This window comes from Glandiceps talaboti, chromosome 5, assembly GCF_964340395.1.
Source record: "Glandiceps talaboti chromosome 5, keGlaTala1.1, whole genome shotgun sequence".
Lineage (NCBI taxonomy): Eukaryota > Metazoa > Hemichordata > Enteropneusta > Spengelidae > Glandiceps > Glandiceps talaboti.
In genome coordinates, this window is record NC_135553.1 from 3,755,545 (window position 1) to 3,778,084 (window position 22,540).

The window sequence follows — 22,540 nt, forward strand, 5'->3', positions numbered from 1 at the left end:
TGTCGGGTAGTGATGGAGTAGATGGGTAGAGAACTGATGATTCATATCTCTTCAGACAGTCTTTCAGTGATGTTTGACTTTCTTTAAAGGTTACCATGGGGATGGTTTTGTTTTCCACAGCTGGTCTCAGCATTGTGTACCCATAAATGTTTCAAAATTTGTGCAGATCCTAAGCCTGTGTATTTCCCACAATGCCTCATTCCAGCAGGACAGATTTGTCAATTTTTTGTAGCTCTGTTTTATAGAGATCACTGACACAGGGTTAGTGAAAATGACTTTCTTTGGTCCCGTGTAGAGAAATGCATCTAAAATAAAATTAACTTTGCCTTTATTTGCGGCTATTGATAATGTCATCTCTACAATTTCACACCATGTGATGAACAGTAGCCATTGAGTGTACTTTACACTTCGAAATGATTTAACATGACAGTCTGAAAGTTGACACCAAGCTTTAATGAGGGATGTGTGAAAGGATTGATAGTGTATGTGTGTGGATCATTTCATAATACTGTACATGAATATATGGTATTATGTATCATGATTCCGAAACCCCACTAGTTTGAGCTAATTTTGTCTTTAATCTAATTAAATATGATTTTTCAGTCAATTTATTTTGAATGAAAAATGATATCATACACGTGTGCTTGCCTCCTACCATACTTTGAAAAGGTCATTGGCTGTATATTAACCGTACACTTGTATTTCACTGTAACACTGAATGTGATAGAGGGCGCTGTTCACTTGAAGTCTCTATTGTTGTGGTAAGCAGACTGGTACTTTATGTTGTATCAACATCCCTGTATGTTGATACAACATAAAGTACCAGACTGCTTACCACTACAATATGCTCCTTGTCATCATAGCATGCATAAACCAAGTTGTCCCTGTTCAAACAGAAAATATGGGATTTACACCATGCCTGTTCTATGTCCTGACAATGTGTATCAAAGTCATTGGTTTTATGGTGCTTTTAATTTGAGTATAACATTCAAAATTATAATTGTTTCACTAATTTTACTAGATTAAATGAAATCTGGTATAAACATTCTCCAATATTTGTTCTACATTCAGCTGGAACACAACTTGACTTAAAGATTTTGTCACTACTTGTCTTTGAGTTGGAGTGGCAAGGCCCTTTCCTTATGTTACTCATTTTCTTTGACTGAAGAAGATTCAAAGTATGGAAATGTATTCCAGTTTTGGCGGATTTCCATCCTTTAATGGTGTGGAAAAGCACTTGATGTAAATACCTACTACGAATTCTGTGATTTCCTACTTACTCCTTAAACCTGGAGATTTTTGCTGAAGACTTATTTTCACATATTTTGCTGGAAAATAAAACTGCAAAGATAAAAATATTAACTAAAGTGCCTTCTTGTACATGAACATAATGTACCAGGTCCAGTCTGGTAATTAGTAAAATTAGTCTTTGGAGAACTAGCTGAAAATTGTAAAATCGTAAAATTTTCTACTAGTGAAAATTTCTAGGTTTACTGAATTTGATAGTGTTGACTGACTTATTTCTCTGTTTCACTTCTTCTTCAGTGAGGACAGTGCAGAACCATACAACTTTGAGGATTTTGGTCATACGTTTCCATTGACAACAAGTCAGCGTAGTACCCCAAGTCATGTCTCAAGCAGTAATGATGATGTATTCAGTAATTCACTCAGTTCACCAAGTGATAGGATTATTGAAATGTGTGGCCGTCTTTTTATTGACGACGATGATGATGACAACAACGCCTTCCAGGAAGTAAGAGAAAGTGGATACAATAATGATAGAACAGCCAATCAGAGATTTAGAAGTAAAAGTAACGATTTAGAGGTGAAATCCAGGGATAAAAGTTACGGCCGAAGTGACTCCTGGTCACCAAGGACTATAGCTGAAACCAGTATTTCAGGAAATAGTGGTACAGATGTTGATATTGATAAGTTGTCTCCTAGAACTAGGGTTTTACATAACGAACATCAGTTCAGCAAACAGTTTCCTGTCGGTCAATATCGAAACTTTCCACAACCTAAACAGAATGCCAATATGCGTAAAATATCAGTTCCTGATCGTCTACATCGTACTGCCAATGTTTCAGGTGTTGCTGCGTTACACTCACAGTATTCCCCATGGGGAGCAAATAATCCATGGACTCCCAGAACTATTTCCAACGATTCCCTCCAATCTTCCAACCCATTTACTCCAAACAACAAATACGGATGTGATGAAGTCATCGTCATGTGCTCAGATGTCTTTGGATTAGGTCAAGAATTTAATATTAGTACATCTTCACAAGTACAATCCAGTTACCATGGTAATGTCTCAAGAGGAAAATACCCCAACAAAAGCAGCATGGCAAGTAATCCAAAGAGGAAGATGAGTGATAGTGTTGCCATGGGAGCAAAAACAGTGACTTTTGTGGAAGATTATGTTTATCCTCAGGGACCACAGGATTCAAACTTTGGCAGATGGTAAGAAAGCAAATGTTCTTGAACAAATCTTTGTTATTTTGCAGAGTATGTCTATATGTGTTCTTGTATTAAACACATAACATCTTGAACAGAAGAATTGACAAAGTTTTAGGCTGAAATACCCATTGTCATAATGTCCTCTATTTTCTAACTTTTTAAGAAGAAGAAGGCTATTAAGGTAAGTGGTTGTTGTAGTATTGAACTTACAGAATTACTAATGATGGAATGAGAGCAGATGTACACATACCTTGAATGTGGCTGTATGTGAGAATGAAGGAATTTGAACACATAAACCTGACTATGAGTTGAGTTAAACTATATGATGGTGAAGTATAGAGTACATGTTACGTATACACATATCGTTGTTTGACAAAGTGTCATGTGCACTCATTGCACAAAGTCTAACACTGTAACAGACACCTTTGGTTTTTCCACAAAACCCAGTGGAATAGTATTTCATGGTATGTCGGAATACATGAACATATTATCCTTACAACACAAACAGCTTCCATGACAGAAATAGTTAAGTTTTCTGGTTTTAGAAAATTTGGACCTGTCAAAGATGTGAAATTTTAGTACAGAAGTTTGCACCACAATTCACAATGTCAGCAGTGAACTGCATTTTGGTGTGCATAATTTTGGAATTGTTTAATTACCCTTGTAACAATTGGCATACTTTGTAGCAGTTGCTATATTTTTTAGCAATGTGAGTGCAGCAATGGCCATCACTGCCATTGGCTTTTATTTGTAGACATGATTGGCTTGTGGGGTGTATTGATTTTGTTACTTTGTGATAGAAAACTGTAACACATTAATGGCAGGAAGCATACAACAAGTGGCCACATGATAATGGTAATTCAATAGATGGCATTGACTCCATTGATTTTTGTATTCAGTTTAGTAAAGCTATAGAAATGGTTGTTGGCCTAATTTGGGCCAAGCACTGAAATAGGATAATGTAATGTATTTCAGTTGGTGTGCTACTCAAGGGGTCAAGACAGGACATTACTATAGTCTATGAGTATGAGTAACTTTACCTAAGGCCTAAACAAAAAAAAGTTTGGTTCCAGTTACATGACCCCACCTAGTTTTTCACTGCTGACCTTGCACTTTTTTTCACGTATTCAAGAAAAAAATAATAAAATCGCGAAAAATTGTGAAGTCTTGCAAGAAATAGTGGATGCGGAAAATGACATCAATTTAAGAAGTGTAATGGCTGTACATCTGATGGGAAGAAACCAATAACACAGAGACCATATGGAAAACAATGGAAAACATAACTACCTGAACTAGACACTCACATATGAAAAAAAAGTATAAAATAAATCTTTAAAAAATCTACGTACCCCACCTATTCTAAAATTGAGTGTAATCGGAATCACACAATTTTTTTGATAGGCCTAAAGATTGGTCAGTCTCAAATTTTGCATTATATGTATATAATATATAAATAAATATTATAAAAACTATTTATGATATAAAACAGACTTACAAGTATTTCATCTCTCAAATTATGTTGTATCACTATGTAGTAGGATGAAATGTAAAAAAAGAATCTATGATTCCTCGAACTTTTAATTTTAAATTCCCAGTAGTATGGAAATGTAGTTTTACTGGGAGAAGAAAATTGCTTCACTTTTAAGGATACTTTATTGCATATTTCCTTATTGCATATTATAAAATTATGTTTTGAAAATTGACACAAACAAATTTAATTTAAAACTAAATTGTTTCATTTATTACTCATTGCAAAATCAATTGTTTTTTTACTTTCAAACTTAAATGATGGAAAAACAAATTCATATTACAAAAAGATTAAAATGACCATAATTTCGTGAGATACAATGTATCTAAACTCAGCCATGGGAAGATAACAAAACAGGTTTCTTATCATATGCAAATATATTATTTGTTGGTGAAATTTGCAAAATATATGTGTGTGGTTGTATATATATATATATATATATATATATATATATATATATATATATATATATATATATATATATATATATATATATATATATATATATATATATATATATATATATATATATATATATATATATATAAAAGCAGAAGTTTGTGGTTGTAAATGTCGGTCAACCAATTGTTTCCTCTGAGTAAATGGAATTAAAATAAGGTCGAAGTCATGTAGACTTGATCTACATCATATACGCTTGACAATAAACTAGCAAACATGGATGTTAAATTCTTTAATAATGCAGTCAGAAGCAGGAAACATTAACTTTGTCAATTGATGTAATCGGAAGGTTGACAATATTGTACAAAAGACAGGGGCATGATGTCCAGGAAAACATCGGTTACACTTCATTTGTGATGTAAAAGCTGGAACTGTGTGTTGTGGTGATGACATTTTGATGTTGTTTCTTCTACTAAAATATCAGGAAATTGAACAAGTTTTGTTTCCAAAGTGTACGGACGTCATAAATATCTGTTTAACTTTGAAGAATTCAGGGCATTCAAGTCATTGACATCCAGATGTTTCATTTTCAGAGTTAGAATCATATAGTAAGTACATAGTTGTAAAGATATGACATTTGTGCCATACTATCACTCAGAAGTCTGAACAACATAGCACTCCTTAGATGGCATTGATTTTGAAATGTTAGGATGCTTAGTATGAATATATTATCCAGAATCAGAACGTTGTGAGAAGTTACTGCTATCATCTCCTGAAACTACAGGAAAATGAGTAGGTTTTGTTTTCAAAGTATACAGGTGCTACAAATATCTTTTGACAGTTGGAGTTTCTGCACTAACGTAGCTCTTTGAAGTTGAATTGTTGTGAAATGTAAAAATGATATTGACTTTTGATAGTTTTTCACCCACTTCAGGAAAGAATAAATTTTGTTATCAAAGTATACAGATGCTATAATTATCTGTCAAAAATATCTGTTAAAAGTGATAACATCCCAAATTGCTGTAGTCTGGATGCCAACGTGGTATCTAAAAATTCTGAGTGGAGTTGTAAATCGTAACGATACCGTTTAGGAACTAGACTGTTATATTGATACCAGTTCCATTTCTATTCAACAATTAGTCTCTTATACGACAACAAAGTTTTTATATTGTTTCATTTAGTTACACTTCAGGAAATTAAATAGTTCAGTCAATGAATTGGGTCTGGATATTATAGCTGATTAATAGGATAAATCATGTATTGGGAATTTGCTCCGATTGGTCATGCTGGCAAATAGGATAACATTAACAAAAAAACTTGTACTTGAACCACTGAGTCCTGTTAAATTTTTAGAACTGGAACACTTGTGATATGGTTTAGAGCTTTGTCTTACGCACACTGTAGGAAATTGAATAACTGGTGTTTGTTTACTAAGTGTATGGATGCTGTAAATATCTGCTCATAATTGGAGGCATCCAAAGTAGTCTGTAAGATACATCTTGTTGTTCCGCCTTCATTGGCCTCCTCTCTCCCCACATGAGAGGGGTTGGCTAATGTGTGAGGGCGCCCCGTCATGGCGTACCTTACAGACTATACATCGAAAGTCAATGACATAACTTGTGTGAATTTCTATATAAGAACTGGGACACTACATAACCTTGATGATAATATTGTGATGTTGTTTCATATTGTAGGCTATAAAAGTACAGGAAATTGAATATGTTTTGTTATCCCTATGTACGGATGCCATAAATATTGGTTAAAAATGGAAGCATCTCAAATCAGTGACAAATAAAATCATGTGAATTTCAACTCATGAACTAGGTCATAGATGTTTAATATTGTAATTACTGAACACTGTAGGCAATAGAGTGACTACTGATATACAGTCTACTAACCTATAGTCTTGTCATGTTTGGTCACATATCTCTGACTTAGACACTTTAATCCTGATGTATGGACTGAACAGTATTGTCAAGTCTAGTAGTCTTTAGACATTCAGTGTACGGATACTACAAGTGTGTGTTGAATGAGAATGTCCAGTGTCATTTTAAATATTCCCTCAACTTGTGATAACAAAAAGTGGTGCACTACGACATGACAAAGACTTGTTGATATACAAATGTATTTCAACTTTGACATATGCAGGAAATTGGAAAAAAAAATCAAGGTGTCCAGTGTACAGCTGGTTAAGTTTCATTTCTAAAAAATAAAAAAACAGAATCGTAATAGTTTGCACCTGTTCTGTACTTTGGTGAAATTAAGATTTGAGGGAAAAGTTTGTATTAAATGGAAATATTTTAAAGGCCAGGGTTTCAATCCCAGGTTCTCACATTAGTGTTATCATATAAGATAAGGCCAGGGTTTCAATCCCAGGGTCTCACATTAGTGTTATCTTATCATTGGAGTGATATGGATAGGTTTGTTTGGGACCAACTTTATCTGTGGCTGTTTTTCAAACCTAAATTTTAATCCAAATTGAAACTTTACCTTTATCTTGTTTGAAAGACTGAATATGATGGCGTCACATGAATAATGTTTGTAATAGTACAGAATATACATACACATGTGTTGCCAGGTTCAATAACATACACATGTATGCGTTGCCAGGTTCAAAAGTACCAAGTAGAACTACACATGCTGTTGCCAGGTTCAAAAGTACCAAGTATAAATACACATGCGTTGCCAGGTTCAAAAACACACATGCGTTGCCAGTTCCAAGTACCGAGTATACATACACATGCATTGCCAGCCAGGTTCCAGTATTTACCATAAAGTTTTTTACCTCCTACGTTGTCTGGTGTGTTACCTCCTACGTTGTCTGGTTTTCTTACTGTGAAAGACACAGGAGAGCAATTTAGACAATTTCTTTCAGTTCTATGCAAAGTTTAAGTGTATTCCCTATAGAATCAATTTGCATGGAAGTCATGCCAGGCAGACTGATTTATTCAGAATCATCACTAATGGAACCAGATGTAAACTGTGAATGATATGGGTGTAGCAGCTATCTTGTTGCGAAATGAAATATTTGATTTATATTTTCGTCCTCCTAGTAGAAGGGACCAAAATTGAAATCCTAGTGCATTGGATTTTTGGGTGTGTGCAGTAGTTTGTGTGTATCTTATCAACTAGTAATTGGTACAAATCAATTGTCAGTAATCTAACATATGATATGGAATCTCAGAGACCATTGTCATCACAGAACTCCTGTAGAAAGGATTAGGGTGGGCTTCTTGACTGGTATGGTAGAGGTGTGTAGCTGACTGGTATGGTAGAGGTGTGTAGCTGACTGGTATGGTAGAGGTGTGTAGCTGACTGGTATGGTAGAGGTGTGTAGCTGACTGGTATGGTAGGGGTATGTATGCAGTACTGGTCCTGGTACTGAGCAGTTTCATCTAAAAAATATACACCTATTTTAGACCAAGTTAATTGACAGATTGGTCCAACTTTAGAACAAGAGACACCTGCTAGATGGCCCTATTTTAGACCAGCCTTTACCAAATCTACACCTCTATGTCATGAGAGACTAAGTACCCCAAAATGTGGTACATCTGTCATTTACATGAGTGCCACCACCCAACCATTTGTTGCTATAAACACATACTCTTGTCTTTGCATCAATGCATCACATCCTGTCATTGATGCATGTCCTGTATCTTTCGCTCAGTTTGACAAGGTATTTGATGCTGCAGACACTGAATTGGGTTTAGTCACTGATGCATATCCAATATCACAAGCTGTATACCATGTGTGTATGTAGAACGTCCTTTCAGCACAGACCTAGAAGGATATGCTTCACTGCATATGCATGTAATTGAAAACATCACACAACCCATTAATCGAACCATAACATTCCTAACTGGACTCCTGTAAAACCTATTGCATGTATTTGCCAAGTGTTTAAAATTTAAGACTTGTTCAGGACAATGTAAGTGGTCCCAAAAGATCTTCAGTAAATAAAAAATAAAAGTTGAGAAGTATACTCATAGTCATAGAAATCAGTGGTATGGAATGCTATAACTGTATAAGTGTCCTCCATATAGTTAACTATAGGGCAAATGAAATAAAAAGAAGTAGTGACAACTCAAAAGTACATGTAGCCCAGACAAAGTACATGTAGCCCAGAACCTATGAAATCTGAGATCTGGCTACAAAGTACATGTAGCCCAGAACCTATGAAAGCTGAGATCTGGCTACAAAGTACATGTAGCCCAGAACCTATGAAAGCTGAGATCTGGCTACAAAGTACATGTAGCCCAGAACCTATGAAATCTGAGATCTGGCTACAAAGTACATGTAGCCCAGAACCTATGAAAGCTGAGATCTGGCTACAAAGTACAAGTAGCCCAGAACCTATGAAAGCTGAGATCTGGCTACAAAGTACATGTAGCCCAGAACCTATGAAATCTGAGATCTGGCTACAAAGTACATGTAGCCCAGAACCTATGAAATCTGAGATCTGGCTACAAAGTACATGTAGCCCAGAACCTATGAAAGCTGAGATCTGGCAACACAGTACATGTAGCCCAGAACCTATGAAAGCTGAGATCTGGCTACAAAGTACAAGTAGCCCAGAACCTATGAAATCTGAGATCTGGCTACAAAGTACATGTAGCCCAGAACATATAAAACTGTGTTGAGATCTACCATTAGCTCCCTCGTGTGCTTTGAATGACATTTATGTCTAGGCTAGCTAGAAAGAGGATTCGGCTTTATTTAAGCAGCAGTAAAACCAACAGAATATATTTGCACATATAACAGGTGTGCTTGTTTACACATGTTTGCACCACTGTTATTGTTATTGTTATTATTATTGTTGTTGTTGTTGTTGTTGTTGTTGTTGTTGTTGTTGTTGTTGTTGTTGTTGTTTTCTTACAGTTGAAATTGAAATATGTATGTTACTTGAATTGTCTTTAGTATTTGTATAGGGTTCCAGGACAACTTCATAATTCAAGAATCTAGTGTTATGGTAAACAATGTGGTATTGTTGTTCAGGTCAAATGATGCATAGATATTTAGTATGAGTTTTTACATTTCTGCATATAACTATACATTGTACACTATACATTATGTATGTGTGTGTATGTGTATTTATGTGTATGTGTGTGTATGTGTATGTGTATGTGTATGTGTATGTGTATGTGTATGTGTATGTGTATGTATGTGTGTGTGTGTGTATGTGAGTGTATGCATCTGTATCATAGTGTATGTCACTGTTATGTCTACATGTGCGTGCATGTGACTGTCTGTATGTCACTATGTGCTATGTGTGCATGTTTGTGTGCCATGTACATGAGTACATCACATGCTCGTATAGCAAAGTGTGTATAATCGTGTCTGTCTGTCTGTGTGTCTGTGTCTGTGTTAATTTACTGTGAGCTAACAGTTTATAAGAGAAGTAACCCCCCCCCCCTCCCCATACATGCTTATCTCCACAATATTTGGAATCCATTACAGACATTTTGTTATACTAGTCAACCCACTTTAGAGAGTCTCTAAAATCACAAGGACCCGAATGACTAATTTATTGTTCCGTAAATTAACCTGCTAATACAAAGTACAATCTACTCACTCAGAATCATGAGTGGATCTAGGCAAAGGAATGTATGCAGTCTGTCTGCCTGTTATAGTATATGTAAGGCTCATTAAAAGTATTTGTTGCTGCTAGAGTGTCCTTCACTTGGACTTAGGTGTACTTTTTAACTGTTGTATCATTGTACACAATTAATCACGCCAACATAGCAATTAGCAGCCTGTCTTCAGATCTCCCCCAGGGGCTGCTAATTTGTTGTTTTCAACTGTGAGTAATGGCAGACTAATTGAAAGTGGCCAGTGATATTATTAAAATACATGTAGTGCACCTAGCTTGTTTGTATGAGTGAAAAAAACACATTTTATGCTGAAATAAAAAAAAAAATTACCAAGTGGGAAAAGATAAGATGGGGAAATTAAATTGACAGGTTGCATCCCAAGGATATCTTGTCTCTATACTAGCAGAAATGGAGTCATGTTTCCTTAATTGAAAGAGTGATTTGCTTTTTAAATATGGTCGGGTCATCTAATTATCATGCTCTACATGCTAGCACTACATTGACAAGCCAGATGAGGCCAGATAGCCAAGTCTGGACATGTGAGTTGTTCTCGCAGGCGTGATAGAGTATGTTGTCTTCTTTTGCTAGGGATGTGTTTGCCTTCACCAGGTTTCTATCATGATGTTTCAAGTACTGTTCTCTCTACAGGCAGCACTTACAGACTTTTTTTTAGTTTTTACAGTTTTTTTTTTATTGGGTTACACAATTTGTCAATTTTAATTAAATGTCTAATTTTAAATGAATGTGTACGAGTATTAGTGATTTCTACAAATGTATTGTTTTTATAATTGTTTTTTTTTTTATATAGTGTTTGTGTGAAGCGCATTGAGATTTTATTTTTATTATGTAATGCGCTAGAAAAGAAATAAATATTATTATTATTATTATTATGATACATGGTAAATGTAGTCAATAGTTGGTAGCTATCAACTTGTTTCTAAACAATGCAACTGTTGATGACTTTTACCAGAGTTCTTTGTAGACACATATACAAGTGTTTTTTGTTTTTGTTTTTATAACAAAATGAATTTCAGGTATTTTTATGACTGACATAAAACCTTGATTTAATTATTCTAGTATAATGTTTAATGTTTGTACATACCTAGGTTAGCATTAAATGTTGTCTTCAGACATTGTTCTCAGTTAATGGCATAATTCAGATTTCTAATAATATATTGTCATCAAATTGTTTACATATACCTGAATCTGAGTTCAACCAATAACAAGTGAGTATGTAGAATACTACAGGTACCTGAATCTGAGTTCAACCAATAACAAGTGAGTATGTAGAATACTACAGGTACCTGAATCTGAGTTCAACCAATAACAAGTGAGTATGTAGAATACTACAGGTACCTGAATCTGAGTTCAACCAATAACAAGTGAGTATGTAGAATACTACAGGTACCTGAATCTGAGTTCAACCAATAACAAGTGAGTATGTAGAATACTACAGGTACCTAAAATGAAAAAAAAAAAAAAAAAAAAAAAAAAAACAGCAAAAAATCAGCAAGTGTCCTTTTATGATTATGTTTGGCAAAATTCTAAGCTGTGACCATAGATGTTAGAAGTTCATAAGATGGACAGCATGAATCTTATTAAATGTTACAATTATCGTGCTTCTGTTCATGTTTTATGTGTTTTAAGACTGTAAACAGTAGCAACCTCTGAGTACCAGGATCGGTCAGTTTAGAAATGTTTCAAGTACTGTTCTCTCTACAGGCAGTACTTACAGAGTGTAAACATAGGAAATCAATAATACAATAACAAAGTGAAAAATGTCACAAGACAGGCTGACCTTATGCCAACAGGTGGACAGTGGGCAGCACTTTATCAAATCAACCAATTTTATGTGCTTGTGATAAATAAGTATGATTATTTAAAAACCAGGGCATGAAATAAAGTGATTGAAATTCGGTCCGTCGTCGTCCCCCCCCCCCCCCCCCCCCATATTGGGATGTGACTATGGGCATTTGCTAGTGGGGTGGGGTGGGGTGGGGTGGTGGTGTTTCTTTGATTCATAGGTAAGTTATGAAGAGAATACATGTTTTAGACATTGCATGGACATTTCTCCAATATAATGTTCTGTATTGGTCTATCTAGCCTAGTTGCCATACGGTATAGTTATGATTTATATCTCCACTCAGTGGTTTAGTTAGAGAGACCACGTTGACATCCAGACTATGTCAAATGGTCTATCTGGCTAAAATGGGTAATTTGTTATGAATGTTTAATTATGTGACTTTCTGTAACTCATGACAATTTGAAGAGCCTGCTATCTGGTTTAGATTATGAAGTATGGTGTATATGTGTACAAACAAGGTCAAAGGTCATCATGGTACAATTTTGCCACAACAATACTGTGGTTTGTTGCTTTGTGAATCAAACTAGAGTGAAGCCTCATCTGTTCTTTGTATCCCCCATAAATCCAGATACAGTAATAGATAAAATTCTTTGCTTAACTGGCATCGTCATGACAACAGGCAAGATCCTTGGTGACACAATAATTTGGCCAGTAGGTTAAAGATTGCAACAGTTGGAGTGGTTACTAAGGTAAATGAACAATGGTGACCATAGCAATGACATGATTGCCATCTGTCAAGTGTTTACATACAGGGTCTGGCCATGGTGTGAATTCAACAGTTACATACCACTGTACTATTGTAAAAAACAGTGAGTTCAGACTTATTTCTGTCCTGACAATAAACTCTGACAGTTGAAGGTCAGATTTCTATGGAAATATCAACAATTTTGATGTGTTCAGAGTCTTGTATCAGTGAAATCCAACAATACTGACAACGATAACGACAGTGTGTGAGTCAAAGTCAGTTATAATGTGAAGTATATTGGTTGTCAAGGGTAACAAACTTGTGTTCAGATAATACAAGTTTATCTGAAATAATGGATTGATGGTGTATATGAAGCCTATCAAGTGGTAAGTCAACTTTCAATAAAATATTGTGATAAGGATTGGCAGCCCCCCCCCCCCCCCACTCATTCAAATGAGGTCACTTAAGGTCAAACAACTTGAATTTCAGTTTCGTCAATGTAATCAAGATGATAAAAATTACATACTTAGGATTTTTATTGAAAAGGAACACTTGTCTTGACTTACTGACACTGAACCAAATCTTCAATACCAACATTTTAGAATTGAGAATGCGTTTTCATGCCCAACTTTTTTAAAAATTTGTACATAAATGATTTTGAGAATTCAGGCTGACTCTATATTTTTATGCTTAGGAATAAACAAATACCATTTACAAAAGTGGTATGAAGCAAAAATTTTGTCAGGAAAAGTAGTTGAACTGCAAATTATTGGTTAGACTGTCGACAGTCGTTCATGCCTTTTTTGCTACGTTTTATCTAAAACTAAAGTCATCGCCTCACTCCGATCGGGAGCAATACTATAACCGTATACTGACCAGCGAGTGCCGGAGGCACAGGCCTTCAGCACTCACAGTTCGTGCTTTTGGCAATCGCAGTTCCTATCAGTATGCATTACTTAGTATTCAGTGCTACAGAGTGAGGCGACAACTTTGTTTTAGATGAAACGTAGCAAAAAAGGCACAAACGACTTCGACAGACGAATTATTGGTATGAATATCTGAGTATTTTATAGTTCTCAATCACAACACTAGAGGGCAGTATATACATACATACCAACTGGAAAGGTGTAATAGTCTCACTTTATCTTGTATCACAGTTGAAAATAAAACATGTATTTTGTAAAAATTAAGAAAAAGCAATGAAATGATTTCCTGGTAGCTTTTATGACAATCAAATTTTTTAAACATTTCATGCATAAAATTTGATTGTAAATCAGTTGAAAAATAACTTGCAAAACAAAAAATTTAGATTTAAAGAAGAGGTACAGTATTCAGTTTGTGACGTAATGTACAATATTTTGAGCTACGACAATAACTTCCTGTATTTTATGCTGTGTGAAGTCAGAGAGTCAAGAAATGAAACGTCAGATGGCCAGCCATAGGAACACATAGTAAGCTTGTTGAATGATATGACCTTACTTGACTAAGGTCAGGCTGTCTTTATGCTGGATGAAAACAAACATTAACCTGCTAATAAAACTCCTATCTAAACACATTGAGGGTGGAGATGTTTATCCCGCTCACTCAGCAGGAAATCATTCTTTGCTTTATTTGACAGGAATGCCCTTGGTGTCTAGACAACTGTCTGGCAGTCTGGAATTTAAACCATTTCAGAAATAAGAACTTTCACTTGTATAATTTTGTTTCCATTTTGTGTGCATACTCATTATTGTCTTACAATGAATTCTGTAAAACAGCACTACAGGAATTGGTCATAAAACCACAAATCCTCTAGGGTACTACTGCCCAAGACACTGCCAAGATTCTATATTGCCTCAACAGAAAAGTATGTTCTGACTTTCAAGAATGTGGAACTCCAACATGGTGTTACTTAGCCATTCCAAAAAACATTTCTGATAGTTTAAATCCATGCTATCTTTTGCTCTATTAAGATTTTTTATAATTTATGTTAAAAATTCTAATGTTTTGCAGAAGTTTGGCTCTAAAAAATATGCTTTCAGTATGTGTGTGGGTATGGTGTCACTGTGTGTGTGTGTGTGTGTGTGTGTGTGTGTGTGTGTGTGTGTGTGTGTGTGTGTGTGTGTGTGTGTGTGTACATGCATGTATCACATTTTCATACAACAATATATGGTATGAATGATACTGTAATCCTGTAAATTTGCACTTTGTTGGAAACGAAAACACAAAAAGAAGTATTGACTAAAATGCTTTCTTGTTCATGAACACAATATACCAGTTTGGTAATTAGTAAAAATTAGTCTTTGAGAACTAGCTGAAGACTGTACAAAATTTCCTAGTAGTAAATATATCAAGGTTTACCATGTCAATTGTGAGTTCAGTGTCTAAGTAAGGGACACTTTATATTTTGACAATGCTTACCGAGGTGTAGTCTAGCGACTATTCATCTGCATGCAAGAAAGAGATAAAGAGAGATCTTTGAAACCTTTAAACTATTAAACTGAAATGTGAAACTAATTAAAATTTCATGTTTTTGTACTCATTTGCTGCAGAGTAATAAGGAACAATTGGTTATTGTTGTCTGGATAGCAGTATACAGAAATTATTACCATCATACATTTCTCTATCATTGTCAAATTTCCCATTGTTGGTATGTTTTTATCTTATGAAACTTTCTCACAAAGTGACTGTAAAGTACATGTATATGGCCTGCATATTATAAATACTTAGGTCATCTTTTCAGTTTAGCATGCCTGGAGGATGACAATAAAATAAACTAACCACTGAATGAAATAATGTATAACTGTCTTGTGAATGACTAGAGTGTATAAACACCCAAATAAAAAATCTCCAAATGCTTCCTGCCAGATATTTCACACTACAGTTACGTTTTACTATTTCCATTGGAAATTGTCTAACTTAGAATGATATCCCAGTGAATACGTTTATTTCCTATGTCCTTATACATGACAGTGATAAAGTTACCTTTTTTTGGAATCTAGTCTTGAAGTGACAATCCAGCTTTTGTTCGAATCTCTCAGACATCAGCAGTGTATTGATGTTATGTTGTTTGGTCAGGTGACCTATTGGAGTCACCTGACAGTAGACAATAATTGTAATTGGCCCCTACCGGTATATATATTATTATATATTTTGAAAACTTGAAAAGAGATAAAATTCCATTGGAATTCTTTATTTCTTTATTCAGATAATTACAAATTTTAATTGAAGCCAAAGATATAACATAACAATAAGGCCAGATTAGTTGTATACTGTAAATGCATTTATTTTGGCATGTGAAAAATTTGACAGAATGGCAATTTAGGATATGTCAAGCACACTTTAATAGGGAACTTGCAAACCCGCCATGTTGAATGTTGCATCATGGGAAATGTGATAATAAATACTAATCAAATCATATTGTAAACAATAATGTTACCTTGTTTGTAACCACAAATAATGAATTCATAGTCACCCTGACCATTGTGGAAGGTTTATTTTATTGGTAGCACCAGATTAGGTATTAAGATAACCACAGATAATCCCATAGTCCTTTGCATCTGAGCATGCTCAGTCTGGATTGCAAGTTCCCTATTTGGCAGACATTGCAATAAGAAATTAGACACTACTTGTAAATATCTCATCTGTTTGACCTTTGACCTGTTGTATTCAGTGTAACTATTGTTGATACCTTTCACAACTGAATAGAGCAACATGTAAAGGAATTTCTGCAGATATAGCTTTTGCACATAAATTTAGTGTAGGAACATATGACTATAGTAACAGGTGTAGTTTCATTTGTATGAAATATGGTTTGTTCTTTTTCTTTTTTTCTTTTTTTTTTAATATATAAAAAAATGGTTTGTTCTTGAAGACATTTTAATGATCAATCTGTCAATGTCGATTGTAAAGAGTTTATTTCAAAGTAGTTAACATCATATCAGAGTTGCCTAAAATGGCCAACTTTAGGTGTAGGTTTTGTTTCCATGGTTTAGGTTCTGTTGCCAACAGCATGACTCATGTTAAACTGTTTTGAAAATGAAATTTGCAATCTTAGGCTTTCAACTACAGTTTGTACACAAGAAGTCACATATTGCATTGGGTTGGATTGGGTTGGGGGGGGGGGAATAGGGCGAAAGCAAGAAGACCTTTATGTATGGTAGTGATGTTAAATAAAAACAAAAGATTTCATAATTTGACCTCAAGAGGGAAGCCTTCTGAGCCAGAGTACCATGTACTGTGTTTATTCATAGTAAGGTCTATTGTTTAATTTACAGGCTGTAATGCAGATTATAACACAAATACTCAGATCTTAGATGAAATTCAAAACTTTGACTATTTTAATACTATAGAATTGGTTATATTCAGTTATCGGCTGAGACTAAAAACATGCATATGACATATAGAATTACACATATGATAATTACATTTACCTAATATGTGCTATCACTGCTAGGAGTATTTGTTGAGTGGATTCTAAAAAGTTGTAATATACACACATGACAACCAGGCACTTTAATAATCAGGTCTGTTTTGATCACTTGTTTATTTGAAATCAGCACCTGTGCACAAAATGCTGTTATTTATTCAGTTATATTGTGGACTTTGGTTAGCTAAGCTAATACCTGAAAATCATACTTGTACATATTCACATGTGATGACCTCAACTCTTTCATACTGTCAGTTTGTACCACTTGTTTTACAGCTGAGATCCAAAATTTGTAAATGTGTGCTAATGATGACATTGACCTTGTTGAACAGGATGTCACATCTTGTTACAATGTAATACTAGTATGCATAAACATACATGACAAATTGCATATAATTTTGATAATGCTGCACACTAACAAAGGTCATATGTATAATATAGGTCAGACTTTGACAAGAGAGATATCATGGTTGGTTTGGATGGAGTCAGACTTAAACATAAAGATCTCTCAGCAAACTCTAATCAACCATTGGTTGGTTTGGTTATTGGCAGCATCAAAATTGTCACTAGGAGCTCATATATTATGTAGTTTTGATATGCAACAGTGCTACAAACATAGATTGTTAGTTATCTAGTATGTTGGTGAATGGGTGAAGTCTATAAAGTCATTGTTTAAATGCTCTCAGTATTTTCTTTCTGAAATAGAAAATTATAGCAAATGTTACGTTTTGACCCTGAAATAAAATGAAACTGTCTTCCATGTCAGTTTTAACAATTGAAGTGATGGATTGATCATATAGTAATCTTACTTTCACAATTCAGCATTTTCATTGGTCGGTAAATGTCACTGTAATCAACACTTTCATCGGTGAATGTCACTCTAATCAGTCATTGAATGGTAGTCTGTCACACTTCCACAGATACTGTTACATTAGCAGCTTGGACTATATCGACAATCTATCCTTTTTAGGTATTCTTGTTTCAACATAATTACAATATAATATGCACATATGTACTGCCAAACTATCTATAGAATGCTACATTGTATCAAATAGTAGCAGTAATGGGGCAACTCTGACAATGGTCGTATGGTTATGTTACTCTGACAATGGTCATATGGTTATGTTACACTGACAATGGTCATATGGTAATGTTACTCTGACAATGGTCATATGGTTATGTTACTCTGACAATGGTCATATGGTTATGTTACTCTGACAATGGTCATATGGTTATGTTACTCTGACAATGGTCATATGGTTGTGTTACACTGACAATGGTCATATGGTTATGTTACACTGATAATGGTCATATGGTTATGTTACTCTGACAATGGTCATATGGTTATGTTACACTGACAATGGTCATATGGTTATGTTACACTGACAATGGTCATATGGTTATGTTACTCTGACAATGGTCATATGGTTATGTTACTCTGACAATGGTCATATGGTAATGTTACACTGACAATGGTCATATGGTTATGTTGCTCTGACAATGGTCATATGGTTATGTTACTCTGACAATGGTCATATGGTTATGTTACTCTGACAATGGTCATATGGTTATGTTACTCTGACAATGGTCATATGGTTATGTTACACTGACAATGGTCATATGGTTATGTTTCTTTAAAGTTACATCATTTATCACCAGCCTCAACACAATTTTTATCAAGTAAGTGCCAGGGGACATGTGTTCAAAGTGTTCACAGTTTAGTACTTTTTGCAAAGTTGTTTAAGAAAGATTCAATGTGAATGTAATGATATTGGCTGTTTAACTTTTTTAAAATGACATTGTATACAGTTACTTTCACTTTTCTCTTCCATTTCATTGCATCAAAATTTCTACTACATTACATTACATCACATCACATCACATCATGTCATGTAACGTCACATCACATCATGTCACATTGCATTGCATTGCATCGCATTGTATCACATAATGCATTGCATCACATTACATTACATTACATTGCATTACTTGCATCACATTACATTGCATTACATTACATTACATTACATTACATTACTTGCATCACATTACATTGCATCACATTACATTGTATTGCATTGCATCACATTACATTGCATTGCATTACATTACATTGCCTCACATTACATTACATTACATTACATTACATTACATCACATTGCATTACATGTACTTCATATTACATTACAATACATTGCATTGCTTTCCATTCCATTACCTTGCCAGGTTCATCAAAATTTAGGTTAATTAAGCTATTATTAATTGGTGTCTAAAAACTGTCCATTGTCCCGGTAATTGACTCATCAAACTGTGTGAATGTGTTACATTTACATCATCATGAATCAATTTAATGTACGTCATTTCCAAAGATAACCGAACACCCACAAAGTAGATTTTATCAATTTGTGTTGTAATAATCCATTAGCAGCTTCCTTTCTTAATAGTTCTACCATGGTTGTCTTAATCACCATTTTAAGATTAACTTTATGGTAATGAAACTAAGGCCTTGTCCAATTAGCTGTTATCCAGACACATGATTGGGGGCAACTGTTGCTAAAATAAACCGAGAGAGAAATTAGTCATGCAGTACGACTGTTTCTGGCTGGAATTTAAGATAACTTGGTACCTTAGCCATTTGTCTGACTTTACAGTTAGAACATCTTTGTTGTTCAGATAAGGCTTAGTGTAACAGCTTGATGTCAAATGTTTGAAGTACATCTCAGTAGTTCAGATAACTTGTCTTGCATCAGCATGTGACGTCTGACTTAAGAAGTACATCTCAGTGGTTAAGATAACTGGATTGCAGCGTGACATCTGACGTACGAAGTACGTCTCAGTAGTTCAGATAACTCTCGTCGCAGCGTGACATCTGACTTACGAAGTACGTCTTGGTAGTTCAGATAACTCGTCGCAGTGTGACGTCTGACTTTATACAAAGTATGGCCTGGTAGTTCAGGTAACTCTCATTGCAGCATAACATCTGATGTACACACCACATTTTGGAAACATCACCAGGATATTTATGAAAACTAAAGATGTCTTTTAAAAAGAAGATTAGGTTTGCACTATGCAGGTATTTTTAATTTCAAATTCTTTTAGCATTTTTGTCAGTAAAATATGCAGCAGTTTCAGATCCTGAATTATACAGTGTGAGTATTTTCTAAGATGATTTATCTTCTGTAAATGTTTTTTGATCAATGGTAATATGGGTTCTATTGTGATTTCCACACTCAAATCTAATTTTTTTCTGAATGAGAGTGTATTCCTACAGTGTACCATACTTTTAGGCTCCTAAAAATTCTCTGACCTAGAATTTTACTGTACATGTATATGTCATATACTGATGATAGATAGAGAATAGCCAGGAATTCATGCTGTCTATCCAGATCTTGCCTTGAAGTTAACCAAAATCCGTAGTGTTGCAAGTATATAAAGGAATATTACTCAGGGCTAGCCAGACATTTTGTTGTGTTTTACTGTGTAAAGAGATGAAGTAGTGTATCATGTTATCCAGGATTCCGTGGTGTCTCATTTTGGTTTCAGAGATGAAGTACTCAGCAGTAGTTAGAATCAATTTGACAATCTGCTTCTACACAAGGAAAGAAATTATACTGTATCTAGCAAGGAATTTAATATTTTATTGTATTTTAAGAGATGAACAAATCTATAATATTAGTCAGGAGTATAGTCTGGCTAATTCAGGAATCAGTGATGATAGTCTGGGTCGATGTGAGTATAAAACAAAATCATACTCTTAGCCAGTTAGGAACGTTATATTATGTGCAAGGAAATGTAATGTCCTGTAGTTCAAGTCTGGAATCGATGCATTTCAGTATGTTCTGTGTCAAGATTATATAGGCTATACTTAAAAGTAGTATTGATTCAGTACATGTCTGTATATCTTCCAAATCTTATCAGTACACACTCACACACCAAATTGACCACCTACGTAAATTTAACAGTCGTGTTGGGTTGAAGACAAACTGTCTGTTGCCATGGTATTTGATGAGGACCATCTGTTTCCATGGTAACTTGAAGAAGACTATCTCTTTCTACGGTATCTTGATCTTTATACAGCCAGGAAAGAGAGAGAGAGGGTGGCTAACTTATTTTTTACTGTCTTAGAATCATTTGAAAGTTTATAGTGATGGAATGATGCGTAAGATACAATGTCACTGCACTCACTTCTACCTCTTAGAATCTCCATCTAGCCATGATAGCATGACTGGTCTACTGGCATTCTGTCCAGCGGAGTCAGATGATGGCACTTTACAATGTATAACCTAGAGTTAGGGACAATCATATGATGTCACACAAGCTCAATAAATGAACTTAGGGAGGGAGGGGGTCTGGCATCAGTTTATTGCTGAACTACATTTTCACACTTCATAACAAATTTAGAAAACTTTAATTTGAATATGTATTCTGTATGTTTACATTGCATTGGTCATAGTGTTGTGGCCGCTACAAATTTCACCATGGTTTACAACATATATAAACGTGTCAGTGTCGCACTTAACATTCATTTAGGGGTAGGGGTAAGGTTTTTTATCCTAAATGAACTTTGTTCATTTAAATGTGATCAATTTCTGTCAAAAATGATAATTTGTAGAAATTTTATTTTATTTTTATTTTATTTTTCACATGTTTGAAATGTTACATTGCCAAGACATAACTGACTGAAATATTTATGTAAGGTTACCATTTGTACTTTACTAATATGTACAACCATGAACACCTTACAAATAGTGAGAGTTTATGCCTTGTACAAAATGCATTGGTGACATAAATTTCGTTCTTTCATCACAAGGAAGGTATCAGTCTTACTAGTCGCCAGGTAATCTGAATTGTGCATAGAGTGAAGTTATTCATTAGTTGCTATGTCAGTGTAATTTGTGTTACATGTCGTCATTGGTTGCCAGGTAATCTGAATTGTATTCTGAATTCATCTTCTGAGTACAAGACAGGCCAATAAAGGTAACATATACATCCCTACAGTTAAAACTGAATGTAGGAAACAGGCATTTCACTACAGTGGTGCTGTTCTATGGAACAATCTACCTCTATCCATAAGATCAGCTCCGAACCCATCCATATTTACATGTAAAGTACATCTTAAGAATGTAGTCTGGTAATGTAATTGGATATCTTTTTAAAGTACACTGTGCCTCTGTAACTTTTTGTCCTAGTTTGTCCTTTTTTTGTTTTTTTTTCTGTGTACGTAATCTTGCAACAGGTTCCGTCAGGAGAATTGTGTTTAAGCACTGAAATGGTGTCTGTATATGAAAGATTAATAAATAAATAAATAAATGAATATTGCTTGGATCGTTGCCTGGTAATCTGAATTATATTGCTTGGATCAGTGCCTGGTAATCTGAATTATGTGATTGTTGTACTTCATTGCACTTGAAACCATGTGACTGATTTGTAAGTGACATTGTTTAGAAAATCTCAAAATAGCTAGTAAGAATTGTATGCAAAGTAATACTGTTATATCAAATCCATGCCAACATGCCATATCCTTTGATGACGTCAAAAGAAATACCTATTGTATGTAGCTTAGAATCCAATCCATAGAATAAATTTCAGTGCATTCCATGTGGATGAG

General features: G+C 34.7%; 1 protein-coding gene across 1 annotated transcript in view; it reads left to right on the forward strand.

Moving 5' to 3' along the window:
- Positions 1-2,211: 2,211 nt before the first annotated feature.
- The window catches only part of LOC144435616 (ankyrin repeat and fibronectin type-III domain-containing protein 1-like), a 158,873-nt gene continuing 138,544 nt past the window's right edge, over positions 2,212-22,540 (forward strand). Inside the window, exon 1 of the mRNA XM_078124208.1 lies at positions 2,212-2,460. Coding sequence (XP_077980334.1) covers positions 2,228-2,460 — 233 coding nt within the window. The 5' untranslated portion in view covers positions 2,212-2,227. The remainder of the gene's footprint in view (positions 2,461-22,540) is intronic.